Below are 13131 nucleotides of genomic sequence, written 5' to 3'. Positions count from 1 at the left end.
CTTGAATCTAAAAACTTAATATAATATAATAACAATAACCAAAAAATTGTTTAAATAGGTCAATCTTTCCGAACTTCTTTTTTTCTTTATGTATATTCTCAATTTTAGTTTCAGTGTTTTTTTTTCTCTCAAAATACATTTTTTTCATAAATTAATTTATAGAAAATTAGCTTTTAGAATTATTTAATACATTCTGAAAACTAATCTATAAATCTATTAACGAAACTTACCATTTATTTATCTATCCATTTATTTCACTTTTAGTTTATAAAACTATGCCCATACTTTAAATTTGTTTCTTGTATTCAAAGATTTCATCATACAAAGACAAAAAGACCATTCATTATCAATGATCCATACACATATTTTGAAAACAAAATAATAATTTTATATATAAAAAAAAAGCAAAAATGAAAGTAGAAGTACATGTAAACTACCCTTAGTTTGTTTCTTGTGCCAAATTCAAATGTTTGAATAGAATGCATAGGCCATTATGGGGTATTAAAAGGATTGGTTTATAGCCATTGTATCTTATATAGAAACTCAACTTACATAGTTGCATCTTCTCCTGGACCACAATCACCCATAAACAATTAATTCACAAAATCAATTCTTTCCTAAACCCTTTATCTTCTTGACTTCTGTGATTTCAACCTTCACTTGCCGACTCACAAATTAATAGATATGTGTATCTTATCTCACCATTTATACCATCTCATACTCATATGTATAACCATGCCATATGCTCAAAAGATAGAGAAGAACACAAAAAATAATTGAAGATTAAAAATGAACAGTAAAGAATTCATTGAATGTTACAAACATTAAAAACTGTTTGATGGTGACAGGTACAAGTAATGGCATTGAAATGAGATTATCATATTAAACCCAATAGTGGAAGAGTTTGAGCATGCTAATTAATGTGGTTTGGTCGTGCATGTGAACGTAAGGTGTTTGTGCAGATAAGCAATTATTGAAGATTTTGAATTATTATATAAAATATTTTGGGAAGAAGTGAATGCATGGAGAAGAAGTAGCAATTTCTGGAAAATGTGAATCTCTGTGAGAGGAAGAAGCATGTGATGTGGTTTTCCTTTAAAGGAAGAACATGCATACCCTAATCATTCACATATACATCTTTGTCATACTGATGCAGACTTTGAATATCTCACTGGGAAAACTAAGTGTAAATGGTGGTCAAAAAAGGTGTATATGATTTAACAAAACAATAAGGAAAAAGACAAAAATGGAGGAAAAAAGAAGAACAGGACCACACAATTATAAGCTAGTGCCTGAACAAAATTTAATTTCTGTCTCAGACTTCAGCAATGATAACTTAAGATGCTTTCATCTACTTGCTCTATCGTTGTGTGTATGTTTTTTTTTTTTTTGTTAAGCACTGCACCTCAATGTTTACCAAATATAATGTTTGACAGAGCAATTTGTTTTGTAAATTGTATTAATTTAATTTCTTTGTTAACATTTAATGATTCACATAATCATTGAATATATTTATTTTTAGTACAATAAAAACATTGAGAAGAAAGATAGAGTAATTATGTGGAATATAGTAAGTGTTAGGAATGTAAGTATAAGTTCCACGTTGACTAGAAATAAGAAAGTAAAGTACTATATAATAATAAAAATTCATAAATTCATTATCTTTAAGATTTTAAGTTGAGAATAATGTGAATCCCTAACTATAATTAACTAAGTTTGAAGACTTTTAACAATAAAGATTGATAATAATCAAGAGGTGAATTGGTTAAAAAGATTTCCTGTAACAGTTATTTCCAAAGATGATTTTTGTTGGGTCAACATTTATTTTTGTCACAAAGGTGTGCTTGCAAAACTTGGGTCAACATTTAAAACTAATTCTAAGAAAATAATTTTGATTATAGTTGAATTTTGAAGTTCAACGATGTATAAATTATGATTGAATTCTTTTATTCTTAAAATAGTAATATAATTGTTGATTATACACATAAATTAAAGTCTCGATTTGGGATCCTTAATTAATTATTCCGAATGAAACCAAACTACTTATTATTTCAAAAAAAAATTTAGGAAAAAATTGTCCATTCATTAAAATTAGTTTATGCACAAATCAAAAATTAATTTTTTTGCTATAAAATAACTTGTTTATAAACTAATGTTGAAAAAGATTTGTTTAAAACAATTTTTGTTTTTTTCGCCTTTTCTCCCTACACCTCCAATAATTTATTCGGCACTTCAAATTTTTTGAAACTTCCCAAAATAAGATTTTGAAACTTTTTTACATTAGTTTTTCTCTATTAAAAGAGATTAGTTTCTTGTTTTGAAACTTTTTTACATTAGTTTTTCTCTATTAAAAGAGATTAGTTTCTTTACTTAGTAATATTAAATGTGGTGATTGTTCATAAAAGATTGATACGTTTTTTGTTGATTAAACATTCTTATGTCTTATATAAACATTATGGTTATACTCATTACCTCCTACTCATAACATTACTTTTTGCTTCATATGATGTTACTCATCCTTTTTGTGTATCTTGAAAATATATGATCGTGTTGGTCAAATATGATTCTCTATATAAATTCTAGAGTTATCTCTCCTCCACAATAAATATTCATTTATTTTTAGTCTTTCATCTTGCAATTTTTTTTTTTTAATTTTTGCATTTGTGCTCTAACTAGTTTTGTAAGCCTATTATATCATGTGAGAGGTTATTCTCGATAAGTTCTTAAGGACAAGATTCTATGACGTCTCAAAAAGTTTTTTATTTGTGCTTTTAACACCGTTAACGTCCTGTTACAAAATAACTACTACTTTAAAGCTAAAAAGTATTTGCTATTAGGAATATTAATCTTATAATGGTTGCGAAAACATGTATGTACATACATTAACAAATTAATTATATATAATATTATAAATATTAGGTATTGTAAAATAACTATATCTTTATTATTTTAAAAGGTTATTATAAAAAGTGATGATCCTTTAAGTTATGCAATTCAATGGTTATATTAAGTTGCGCAAAATGATGTTCTTATTTCACAATTAAGAGCTTGTTATTTTGAATATTGGTCTTTGATTAAGAACTCTTGTGTAGGATATTGTTTTTTCTGTTAGAACAAGATTGGTATAAATATGCTCATAATGAGTATTTTTGTTAACAAACCCTATACTACATAATATTCGAGTTTTTTTATTTATTTGCATAGATATGATATTGTTATCTTTGAATATGGATGTTATGAACTAAATAAAAGTCATTTTTATCATTAATTCATATAGGAGCAGTTATTTGACAATCAATTTACATAATTTAAGATCAAAATGACAAGTTATGCTAAAGAAATTTATAAAGTTAATTTCGTATTATTAATATCATTTATAAAGTACAACTTAACAACAAAATGACAAATCTGAATATATGAACACTATTGATCATATGAATGAAATTGATTTGTAATTATTATTTGATAACTAAATTAAGAAAAAATTGCCAACTCAGTAGCAAAAGTAGTTATAAAAGATAAGTTACGTACTATAATTAATAAATAAGATATGGTTCCACCTAAGAACCGATTACAAAAAAAAAAATAACAATTAAAATAATAACTTTCTAATTGCATGCTCAAGAAAGGTCATTTTCACTTACAATTAAACTAACTATATTAATCACTCTTTTAATTATAGTTATAATAATAACAATTAAAACTAAGAAAATTAACAGTATTTTATTTCAAGCATTCACAATTTTTTTTTTGACTTTTAAGTTTATTTTTAATTTTCAAATTTATTTCTTTGTATTCTTCACGTTTATGTTAAACTTTTTATACTTGTGAACGATATTTTTCTTTTTTGCATAACTTAAAATTATCAGCATACTATCAACATATAACAATTTTGATAGTTAGGGGATAGAACAGAATTGTGCTCTTAAAATCACATAGCAATTGGGCTAGTAAATGTGTTGAACACACATACATATATATATATATATATATATATAAAGTTCAATTTTAAATTTTTTACACACATAACTGAAGAATGATAATTTATCATAAATAATAAATAAATAAGTGAAACATACCAAAAGTAGTCTCACAATATATTCTTATTCCTAAAAGGATTCAGACAATTTTCTCTTCCGTTTTTCTCTCAAATATATGAGTGAAGAAAATTATAGAAAAGAATGGAGCGTAGTCTCCTTATATAAGAACCAACCAAGGTTCCCATAGAAAGTTCCCACACCAATGTGGGACTTCTTTCCTTCACAATTTGAGAGTGAAAATCACATAAAATTAAAACCAAAAAAAGCTAATAACTTAATTTTACTATACCACGTCTTTCAAATGGTGATGTTTGGGCTAATATGCTTTATTTGTTTTGAAGATTCTTTGGTTGATTAGACCTTTGTTTTCGAGAGAATTTGAATCCATGAAGCCTCTCCAAGACATAAATTCTGATGGCCGCTTTTAAGGAAAGAGTGTCATTGAAATTGAAATACACATGTGGCTATTTTTGTGGATGAGTATGATGATATTGGTTTTCCACTCTTGGATCGCCCATTGTAGATACTATTATGGGGAAAACTATTTCTGATTATCACTTTCTAAACATTACAGAAATCAAAATTTAAAATGCGATTGCTTAGATACCCTAAAGTTTAAGAGGGTATGCATTTGTTTCCTTCCTGAACCAATAAAAGACAATAATATGTAAACTTCACGCCATAATTGAGTTAGAATTTAATTTTAAAGATGTTTAAAATTGTATATTTGTTAAAACCTTCTTCAAGATTCATTTCAAGTGTTTATAGTTCAATATTTAACTATTATAAATAATAAATGCTAAATAAATCATATCTTAGTTCTGATACTCATGAAACGAAATTTCCTTTTGCAAATGCATATTCAGAACCTTTTAGTCTGAAGCTTCGCTTTCATTTCCTTCGCCACGCTGACCACATAGGAATCTATTTCATCAATGAATATGATGGATGGAGCACCTTCCCGAGCCATTTGAAACAGGGTCTGATGAAGGATTCAAAAGTTAAAAATGATTGCAAGAAGAACATGTCCACTTATGGACCAACATTCACAACAATTCAAAATATCATTTTTAAATATATATCATATCAAACATATCTCAAACTCAGAATATAACTATTTTACAGAAGTATATAGAAAATGGAAAGATGACTACAATAATGCACATGTCATCTTCTAAAAGTTATAAAAATGGGAAAAAGTACAACACCATTTATCATGATGCTAGAAATTTATGTGTTAAATCAAATGATAAATAACATCTATTTTACTTCCTTAAATTAACTTATTCAAACCAACAAACAGTACCGCACATGCATTTTTAGTCCCACATCGTTTAGTGTTTCTGCACATATGTCTGACGCTTATTTTATATAACACTTAATCTGCATGATTTAATTAACTTTGGACACCTACAGAATAACGCAAGTACATTCAGAAATAAAGATTTTTTTAATTTTGATCTATTAACCTGTTAACGTGGTAAAGTTTTTTTAATGTATATATATTTATTTCTTTTATTATATTTATATTTTTCTTCAATGTTTGTATATTTTTTTTCTTTTTTATATTGATATTTAGTTTTTATGTTTGTATATTTTTTAATTTTTTTATTATTGGTATGCTTTTTTAAAATGTTCGTATATATATATTTTTTTATTTTTTTTTTGTATATTACTTTTGTCTAGTATATGGGTGTAACCGGTCAGTATGGTCCCTCTTTTGCAGTTCACCATGGTGGCTCGAAAAAGATCTGGAGGTCGGTCTCTTGGTGGCGGAGTTGGAGCTAATTCCGGAGCTGGTCGTGCTGGTAATCATCCCAGAAGTTCTAGTGTTCATCTTAGTGTTTCTAGTACTGGTAGTACCTCTGGTAGTACCTCTAGTACTGCTCGTTCCGGTATTGATGTGATTCAAATCAAAAGGAACAACATTAAAGTGTTAAAGACAATGGTGGATGAATGGAACCTGATGGATGAGGCAGATGAAAGACAGGTTAAAGAGTTACAAGAGAAGATTCTGATACGAGCAGAGATGACACAGATAGAAGAAAGGATGATACTAGCAGAGGTGGCACAGATAGAAGAAAGGAGAAACGTCAATTTAGCAAACTTATGGGATGATTTACGAAAATTAATTTATGAGACGAATCGATTAGATTAGGGTTCATGATTTTTTTATTATTTGTTTTTGTTTACTTTATACTTTTTTTTATTTGTGCCCTTTTTACTGTTTGTATTTTTTATTTCTCCTGATTAATTTTATTAACAATCTTTATATTAACTACGTTAGTTTAGTTCTGTTTCGTATAATTTTTTTTACTTAATTATTTAATTATGTTTCTAATTTCAACAAAATCATAAGAATTGAAGATTTTTTTGAATTGGAGAAGAATATTATATTTTAATAATTTTGTATTCTATTTAATATAAACATTTCAAATTTAACAATAACATTATTGAAAGGGAGACCCCGTAAACGAAATTAAAATTCAAAATAAAATTCCAACCGTTAACGAAATTAAATTAAAATTCAAAATAAGAATCGAAAATAAAAATTAATACTTTTAATTCCAATTCTGATTGGCTTATTTTCTTGTTTAGGTTATGTTTTTCCAAACATTCCAATGGCCTATTTAGATAACAAGTAATTTTTATTAACATTATTCTAGAAATAGTTGCTTAAACTTCTAAATATTTAAAATTATTTATTTTAACCCAACGAGGTATGATATTGTATTTTAATTTCTAAAAATTATTTTTATTCTTTTTCTTCTTTTGTTTTACATTTTTTCTTTGATGTTTTATTTTTATTTTTTTTTATGTTTTATTTTGTTCCTTAGACATTATGATATATTTCTCATTTTAAGGACATTTTAAATTTGTTGTCTTTAAAATTATTAAGTGTCATATTTTCAACTTTCAACTAAAAATTTTGAGCCATTATTTGTTATTAACTTAGAGAAATATGTATCTACCAAATATAAGTCAAGAAAGAAAGCTAAACATATGAAAAACATCAAAGTATAGAAAAACATATGAATATAACTAAGTTATGTAGACAAAAATCCAAATCATCAACTTCAATTGTTAAATAGCCTACATATTGATTCAGAGTTATTTGTCACTAATAACCCTTTTTCCAGACCATCTACCTAAAAAACATATCCAATAGAACAACGATACATATTATTCACATTATATTATGACATTTTAATTATTATTATTATGTAATTAATTTTTAATAAAATAAATAATTATATATTTTTTTGTATTTTAACAATCTTATTATTTGATATTTTTTTATTTACACTAATATTTTTAGTTAAAACATAAAATTGCTTTATAAAAAACTTTTGAAATGTAATTCTCATTGTATCAAATACTTTCTTTCATTATTTATTTACAGACCATGGGTTCATGATCTGTCTTTCCTCTTTGGATGATTCTGTCAACAACTCAAACAAAAAACAATTTAAGAAAGGTAATTGGACCTTGGAGAAGCCCATTCCACATGTGATTGTTGATCCGTTGTTAACAATAATAGAACATGACTATGCCACATTTTTAGAATATTTGAATACCTTGTATAAGACAACATTTAAGAAATAATGATATTTTGGAGGAAATGTCTAGAGAGACCTTCCCAAGTGTGTAATGAATTCTTTGACCTTATTTTTATTTTCTTATTATTTTGTAATTTGTTATCTTTTGTAATATGTATATAGAAGTAATTAAAATGACTGAGTTAAAGTAAGAACTTAATAGATATTTTACATGTTTCCTTTGATAACTTGACAACTTTCTTTCAAATATAAACACAAGTTTTGCACATAACATTGTTCCCTATGTATGATTTGAGAAATTAAATATCTTCAACTCCAGTAAAGAGTATTAAAGGTTTACTCAACCATCATTTATAACTTTAAAATAATTTTAAGATACCTTCAATACATATATTATATATGAAGAGATGTCATGTGCTAATATCATTCTTTTATACACTTTTTCTTTCTTTCTAATTTTATCCTTAAGTAAAATTTAAATAATTATATTTTCACTTTTTTTAATGACTGTTAATTTAATTATTTTATCATTTTATTCTTTTAAATTAATATTTATCTAAATTTAATTACTTTTTTTAAAATTAAAACAATTATCTACAATAAAAAAATACGCATGTCTCATGTATTTCCACTAGTATTGAATAATATTAATTAATATTCAAATAAATTAATTTTCAATGAATTAGATTTTAAAATATCTAAACTAAATCATATTCAATCAATTAAATTCAATTGTATGCAAATATATCAAATTATCACTTAAGAAAAAGAAAAAAAATGCATGTTTTTTTTAAAAAAAAAAAACTCAGCTCATTGTTTTATCATTTGAAGATATAAAATTTTTGTATCTTAATTAACTTAGACCAGCAAAAACATGATGCATAATAATTAATAAAAAATATACCATTTGTTTTATTCAAATATAAAGGATTTGTAGATTGCAAATGCTCTAAACCATTTGAACCAATTCAATTCATGTGTTTTACATTCATAGGTTGGTCGAATTGATCCAACTAATTAACACTCCTAGCAAACACAACAATGGTCAAATCCAATATTTTATCAGTCGATCTCTGTGTAAATGCAGAATACAGACTTAAAATCCCAAACTCTTGGTTGATTTATCACTTGGAGTATTAGAAAAGTTGAAACTTTAAAGTATTGGGAGGACAAACAAAACATGGTGCAATCCTCATGCCGGTTCAATCTTCACATCAAGAGTCAATTTTTGGTAGTTGATTCTCCAATGGACTAATCCTTATTTTTTCTGCTATCTATGCCCTGCTTTAAGAACTGCAACCTATTTCTGCATAAATTTTACATTACCAGAAATCAAGGACAAGATAAAAATGACAAAGGCTTTTCATGTATGGACACAAGATAAAAATATTGGCAATCAAGTGACGTGTCACAAAAACACAATTATGGATTATAAACCTTACTTGGAATCAGTAAGGCGGCCATGTAGGCTCCATCTTTGGCGGAAACCTTCAATGCCCTCAACTCCACTAGCAAGAATTAGGCGCCTATACATATGAAACCAAGGTACATAAGATTTCTACAGATTGAAAATTCTAAACATCACATTCACACACCCAAATGTCACACGATATCCAATACACAAAAAAAATATTATCAAAAGTTTGAGTGTCAAAGTGAGGAAATAAGGTCAACCAATAGAAGTATATAAGGCAATCCAAGAGCCCTTATGAATTTAGTTTCTAGTTATTAGAGCCTAAAGAGAGTTTATATTATGCAAATTCACTACCAACTTCAATAAAATAAATTATGTACTTTAGTCCTAGATTTTGATTTATTTTTTAAATAGATATTAGAAGTTCAAATAAGAACAAATATTCTTCTCTACCATCATAAATTTTGGGATAAGTACAGTAATATCTTTAAAAGAGTAAGATACAGCAGCACCTTCCTTAAAATAAATGTTAGTTATAAAAGATAATCATGCCTACAGAAGCTGGAGTTTCCGTAGTTTGAAATCTTGGGAAAAATCATTCTTCAACGATTTATTAAAAGCTTGCTTTATGCTCCTTTAGGATATATTAAATCAAAGAAACATTCTAGACAATAAACCACAATATAGGACTACTTGAACATACCTCTCCAATGATGTAACTTCTGCCTCAAGCTGAGAGGCCCTCCCCTTGGCTTCATCTAGAGGCATTGATAAACCCAACTTCAATTCACTATCTTGAAGTCGCTTCCGTATCTCCTTATCCTGTGGTTTATTTATTTTTTTTCCAAAAAAAAAAGAGTAAAGGTGAAGATAATCTAACAAACTGAATTGTCACATATTAAAGATCATTCAAAGAAGATTACATATGATTTAGTGGTAAAATGGAAGAGATGGAGTAAGGAGGAAGAGAAATAAACGGATATTCATAAATGATATATGATAACAATGGTCTCACCCTTCGTTCAGCACATTCCTTATATAAAGCAATTTGGTCTTGACAAAACGGTTCAATGTCATTGATTTGCAAGCCTGAAAAAGCTCATAAAACGTTCAGATAAAAGAAGACTGGAATAGACAAACATCTAATATTAAAAACAATGATCTCGTTAACATATTGCACTATTGCTGAACCTTGTTGAAGTTAATCCCTTAATTCATTTCTTCATTTTGATTTCTAGTCCCACATCGTTTATTTGAATCCATGAAGCTGACTCTGCTTATTTTATATAAGGCTTAATTTCCGTTGTTTAATTAGCTTTGGGTACTTAGTAGTAATAACCAAAGTTCTTAGCAATAATTTTTTTTCAAATTTTAGGCATGTGTAATATATGTTTCTTTGATATTCGTTTTTATATTTATGTAGTATTTCATTTTTTGTATTTTTTATATTTGTATTTATTATTTACTTTTTTAATATTTATAGTTATTTAAGTTTATATATATATATATATATATATATATGCATTTTTTTTATTTTTTTTTTTGTATTTTTATTTTAAATTTTTTTTTGTCTTTGTTTACAGTTCATCATGGTGATGTATCGGTATGATGCTTTTCCGGCGAGGATAGGAATGATGAGGCATCATGTTCGTCCTTACCGAGGTCTTTTAGCTCCTTGCTATAAGATCGACAAGTCTCCAGGCCGCGTTCGTGGAACTGATATGAGACCGGTTCACTCAGAATCCAGCAGGAGAAGTTCCCGTCCGTGTCACTCAGAATCCAGCAGGAGCCGTCGGAGAGGTCATGGTCACCAAGGATCTGACAACTTGAGAAGAAGTGCTCGTATCCTTATGCGCAATACCAGAAGCGGCAGCGGCGGTAGCGGCGGCGGTAGTACCCGTGTTGTGGTTAACGTAGGTAACCCTGTTAATCCTCCTGCTGCTCCTGCTGTTCCTTCTGCTGTTCCTCCTAACCCTAATACGGCTGGTGTGGGTAACCCTTTGGGTAACCCTAATACGATTAACCTTAACCGTAATCCTAATCCTCCGGTTAATCCTCCTGTTAATCCTCCTGTTGATCCTCCGGTTGATCCTCCGGTTGTTCCTCCGGTTGATCCTCCGGTTGTTCCTCCGGTTGTTCCTCCGGTTGTTCCTCCGGTTGTTCCTCCTAACCCTAACCCTATCAGTGTAAGTAGAAACAATGTCCGGTCTATGGGTTTAATGGCGCATGCTTTTGAAACAGAAGATATGGCGTCTGTAGAGCAGATTAACAAGTTAAATGCAAATATTGAAGCTCTTAAAAGAGATATTAGACAGATTGAGGATAAAAGATTTGCTTGCTTAGTTAAATACTGGAAGGATGCAAGGTTGATGGTTAACAAAAGTAGTATTTAGGATTCAACGGGTATAATGTGTAGGGGCAGTGTAGGGGGTACGGTATAATGTGTAGGGGGTACGGTATAATGTGTAGGGGGTACGGTATAATGTGTAGGGGGTACGGTATAATGTATGTAGATCAAGGGCCTATACCCACGTCACCATGAATAAAGTTTTCTTTTTTTTTTTTTCTTTATAAACATGTGAATGTACTGCATTTTGTTTTTTCAGTTACAATTCTGTGTGAAATTCCTGAAAATGTATGGTTGGTGAAATTTTTCATGAAAGGGAAAAGTAAAGAATTTGCATTATTGTGTTTATACGATTAAAAGTCACATGATTTATACATAATATATATAGTAATTAAATATAATAATAAATAATAAAATTTTCAAATAATAGTAATTATTATAAAAATAATAATAATAATTTAATATAATATAGTTTATTTTTTTTTAAATTGTTATTAAAATTTATAAAATAATATTTTTTACTAATCTAAAAATTTTTTTAAATATTTTTACCATTAAAGATATTTGGATAATCTTTAATTTCAGAAGAGGCTCATACTATATAGCCAGGTAGAGTTAGAGGTTCTCATGTGAGAGAACTTTGTGGTATGGCTACCACAAGATATGGAGGTTCTCATGTGAGACAAAATTTAGATATGTTTTTTCTATATCACTACTTTTTACTTACATTTTATATCAATAATCAGGGTTAAATTTTAATACCGACCTTCATCATGAACTTGTTGGGATTGTATTTTAATATCAACTATACGAAATTACTTTTAAAATCTTCTCTTTTTATTTTTAAACCAAAATTAATATCTTTTGAAACACACCTATATCTTTTTATCAGAAATAATTCATTACTATTTATAATTAACACTATTTTTGTATGCTTAGATTTATTTTGACTTTATAAAGTTATCTATTTTGATATGTCATTACTTTTCCTTTTTATCCAATACTTCCTTCCTATTTGTTCCGGAATCCTTCTGATTTGTGTTTCCTAAGAAAATTAATTATTTAATAACAACTATTTTTTGAAATAAGTAAGTATAATTGGGATTTAATGATGACAAATAAATATAGATATTAAGACACAATTGCGCGTACTTTTTAATGATGAGAGTAAGATGAGTTTAGAATTATTTACAGGCTTGTTAATTATTAACCTTTTAACAGCACTTATTAATTATTTCTCCGCTCTCTTATGTTCACCACAATAATAATTAGTAAGTGTTAGGTTTGTTTTTTTGTATCTGAAGTTAATTAAGTCCATGTACTTTTGTTATAGACATAGTGTTTTATTTTCAAATCAGTAATTTAAAAAAAATAAAATGAAAACAAAATACACAAATTTATATGTATGTGCGTGTTTAACATAAAGACTTTTTTGAATGACGTGCAAAATAAGTTTGGATAAGTTTTGCTTGAATTGGAAGGTATTGGAAACCATTGCAGAATAAATTTAAATTTCTATTTTCACAATTACCTAAATTCATCTTCTGTAAGAAAATTTGCAGTGAATTTGTGTCGGAAAATGTCACATATAAGAAATACTTGAAAAACATTCAAATAATAGTTCTATCTTAAACATAATCCATTATTTATTTATGATAGACAATTGATCACCTGTGAACCTTAGTATTTTCTCAATTTTAAGCTTAAGCTTATCAAGAATGTATTTTTCTTTTATTGATTAAATGTTTCTTAAAAAAATACAAGTGTTCA

At 27.5% G+C, this 13131-nt stretch overlaps 2 protein-coding genes and 1 long non-coding RNA gene across 3 annotated transcripts; 2 read left to right on the top strand and 1 right to left on the bottom strand.

Annotated features, from left to right (window-relative positions):
- Positions 1 to 5438: 5438 nt before the first annotated feature.
- On the top strand, positions 5439 to 6318 carry LOC146886519 (uncharacterized). Its single transcript, XR_014994774.1, has 2 exons — positions 5439 to 5520; positions 5767 to 6318. It is a non-coding gene; the product is annotated as an uncharacterized LOC146886519 (long non-coding RNA).
- Positions 6319 to 8557: 2239 nt separating this feature from the next.
- Positions 8558 to 10605, bottom strand: LOC114184751 (uncharacterized). Its single transcript, XM_085673489.1, has 5 exons — positions 10596 to 10605; positions 10030 to 10103; positions 9718 to 9836; positions 9043 to 9126; positions 8558 to 8906 (listed from the first exon to the last, which is right to left on the bottom strand). The coding sequence occupies exons 1-5, from the start codon at positions 10603 to 10605 to the stop codon at positions 8852 to 8854; spliced, it is 342 nt and encodes a 113-aa protein (XP_085529615.1). The 3' UTR covers positions 8558 to 8851.
- On the top strand, positions 10312 to 11577 carry LOC114185738 (uncharacterized). The gene is made up of 2 exons (XM_028073623.2): positions 10312 to 10389; positions 10598 to 11577. The coding sequence occupies exon 2, from the start codon at positions 10604 to 10606 to the stop codon at positions 11405 to 11407; it is 804 nt and encodes a 267-aa protein (XP_027929424.2). The 5' UTR covers positions 10312 to 10389; positions 10598 to 10603; the 3' UTR covers positions 11408 to 11577.
- The last annotated feature ends 1554 nt before the right edge of the window (positions 11578 to 13131 follow it).

The sequence above is a fragment of the Vigna unguiculata genome, chromosome 5 (assembly GCF_037176805.1).
Source record: "Vigna unguiculata cultivar grain cowpea cultivar isolate G323 ecotype 2 chromosome 5, ASM3717680v1, whole genome shotgun sequence".
In the NCBI taxonomy this organism is placed as follows: domain Eukaryota; kingdom Viridiplantae; phylum Streptophyta; class Magnoliopsida; order Fabales; family Fabaceae; genus Vigna; species Vigna unguiculata.
This window is presented reverse-complemented; position numbering and strand designations above follow the sequence as displayed.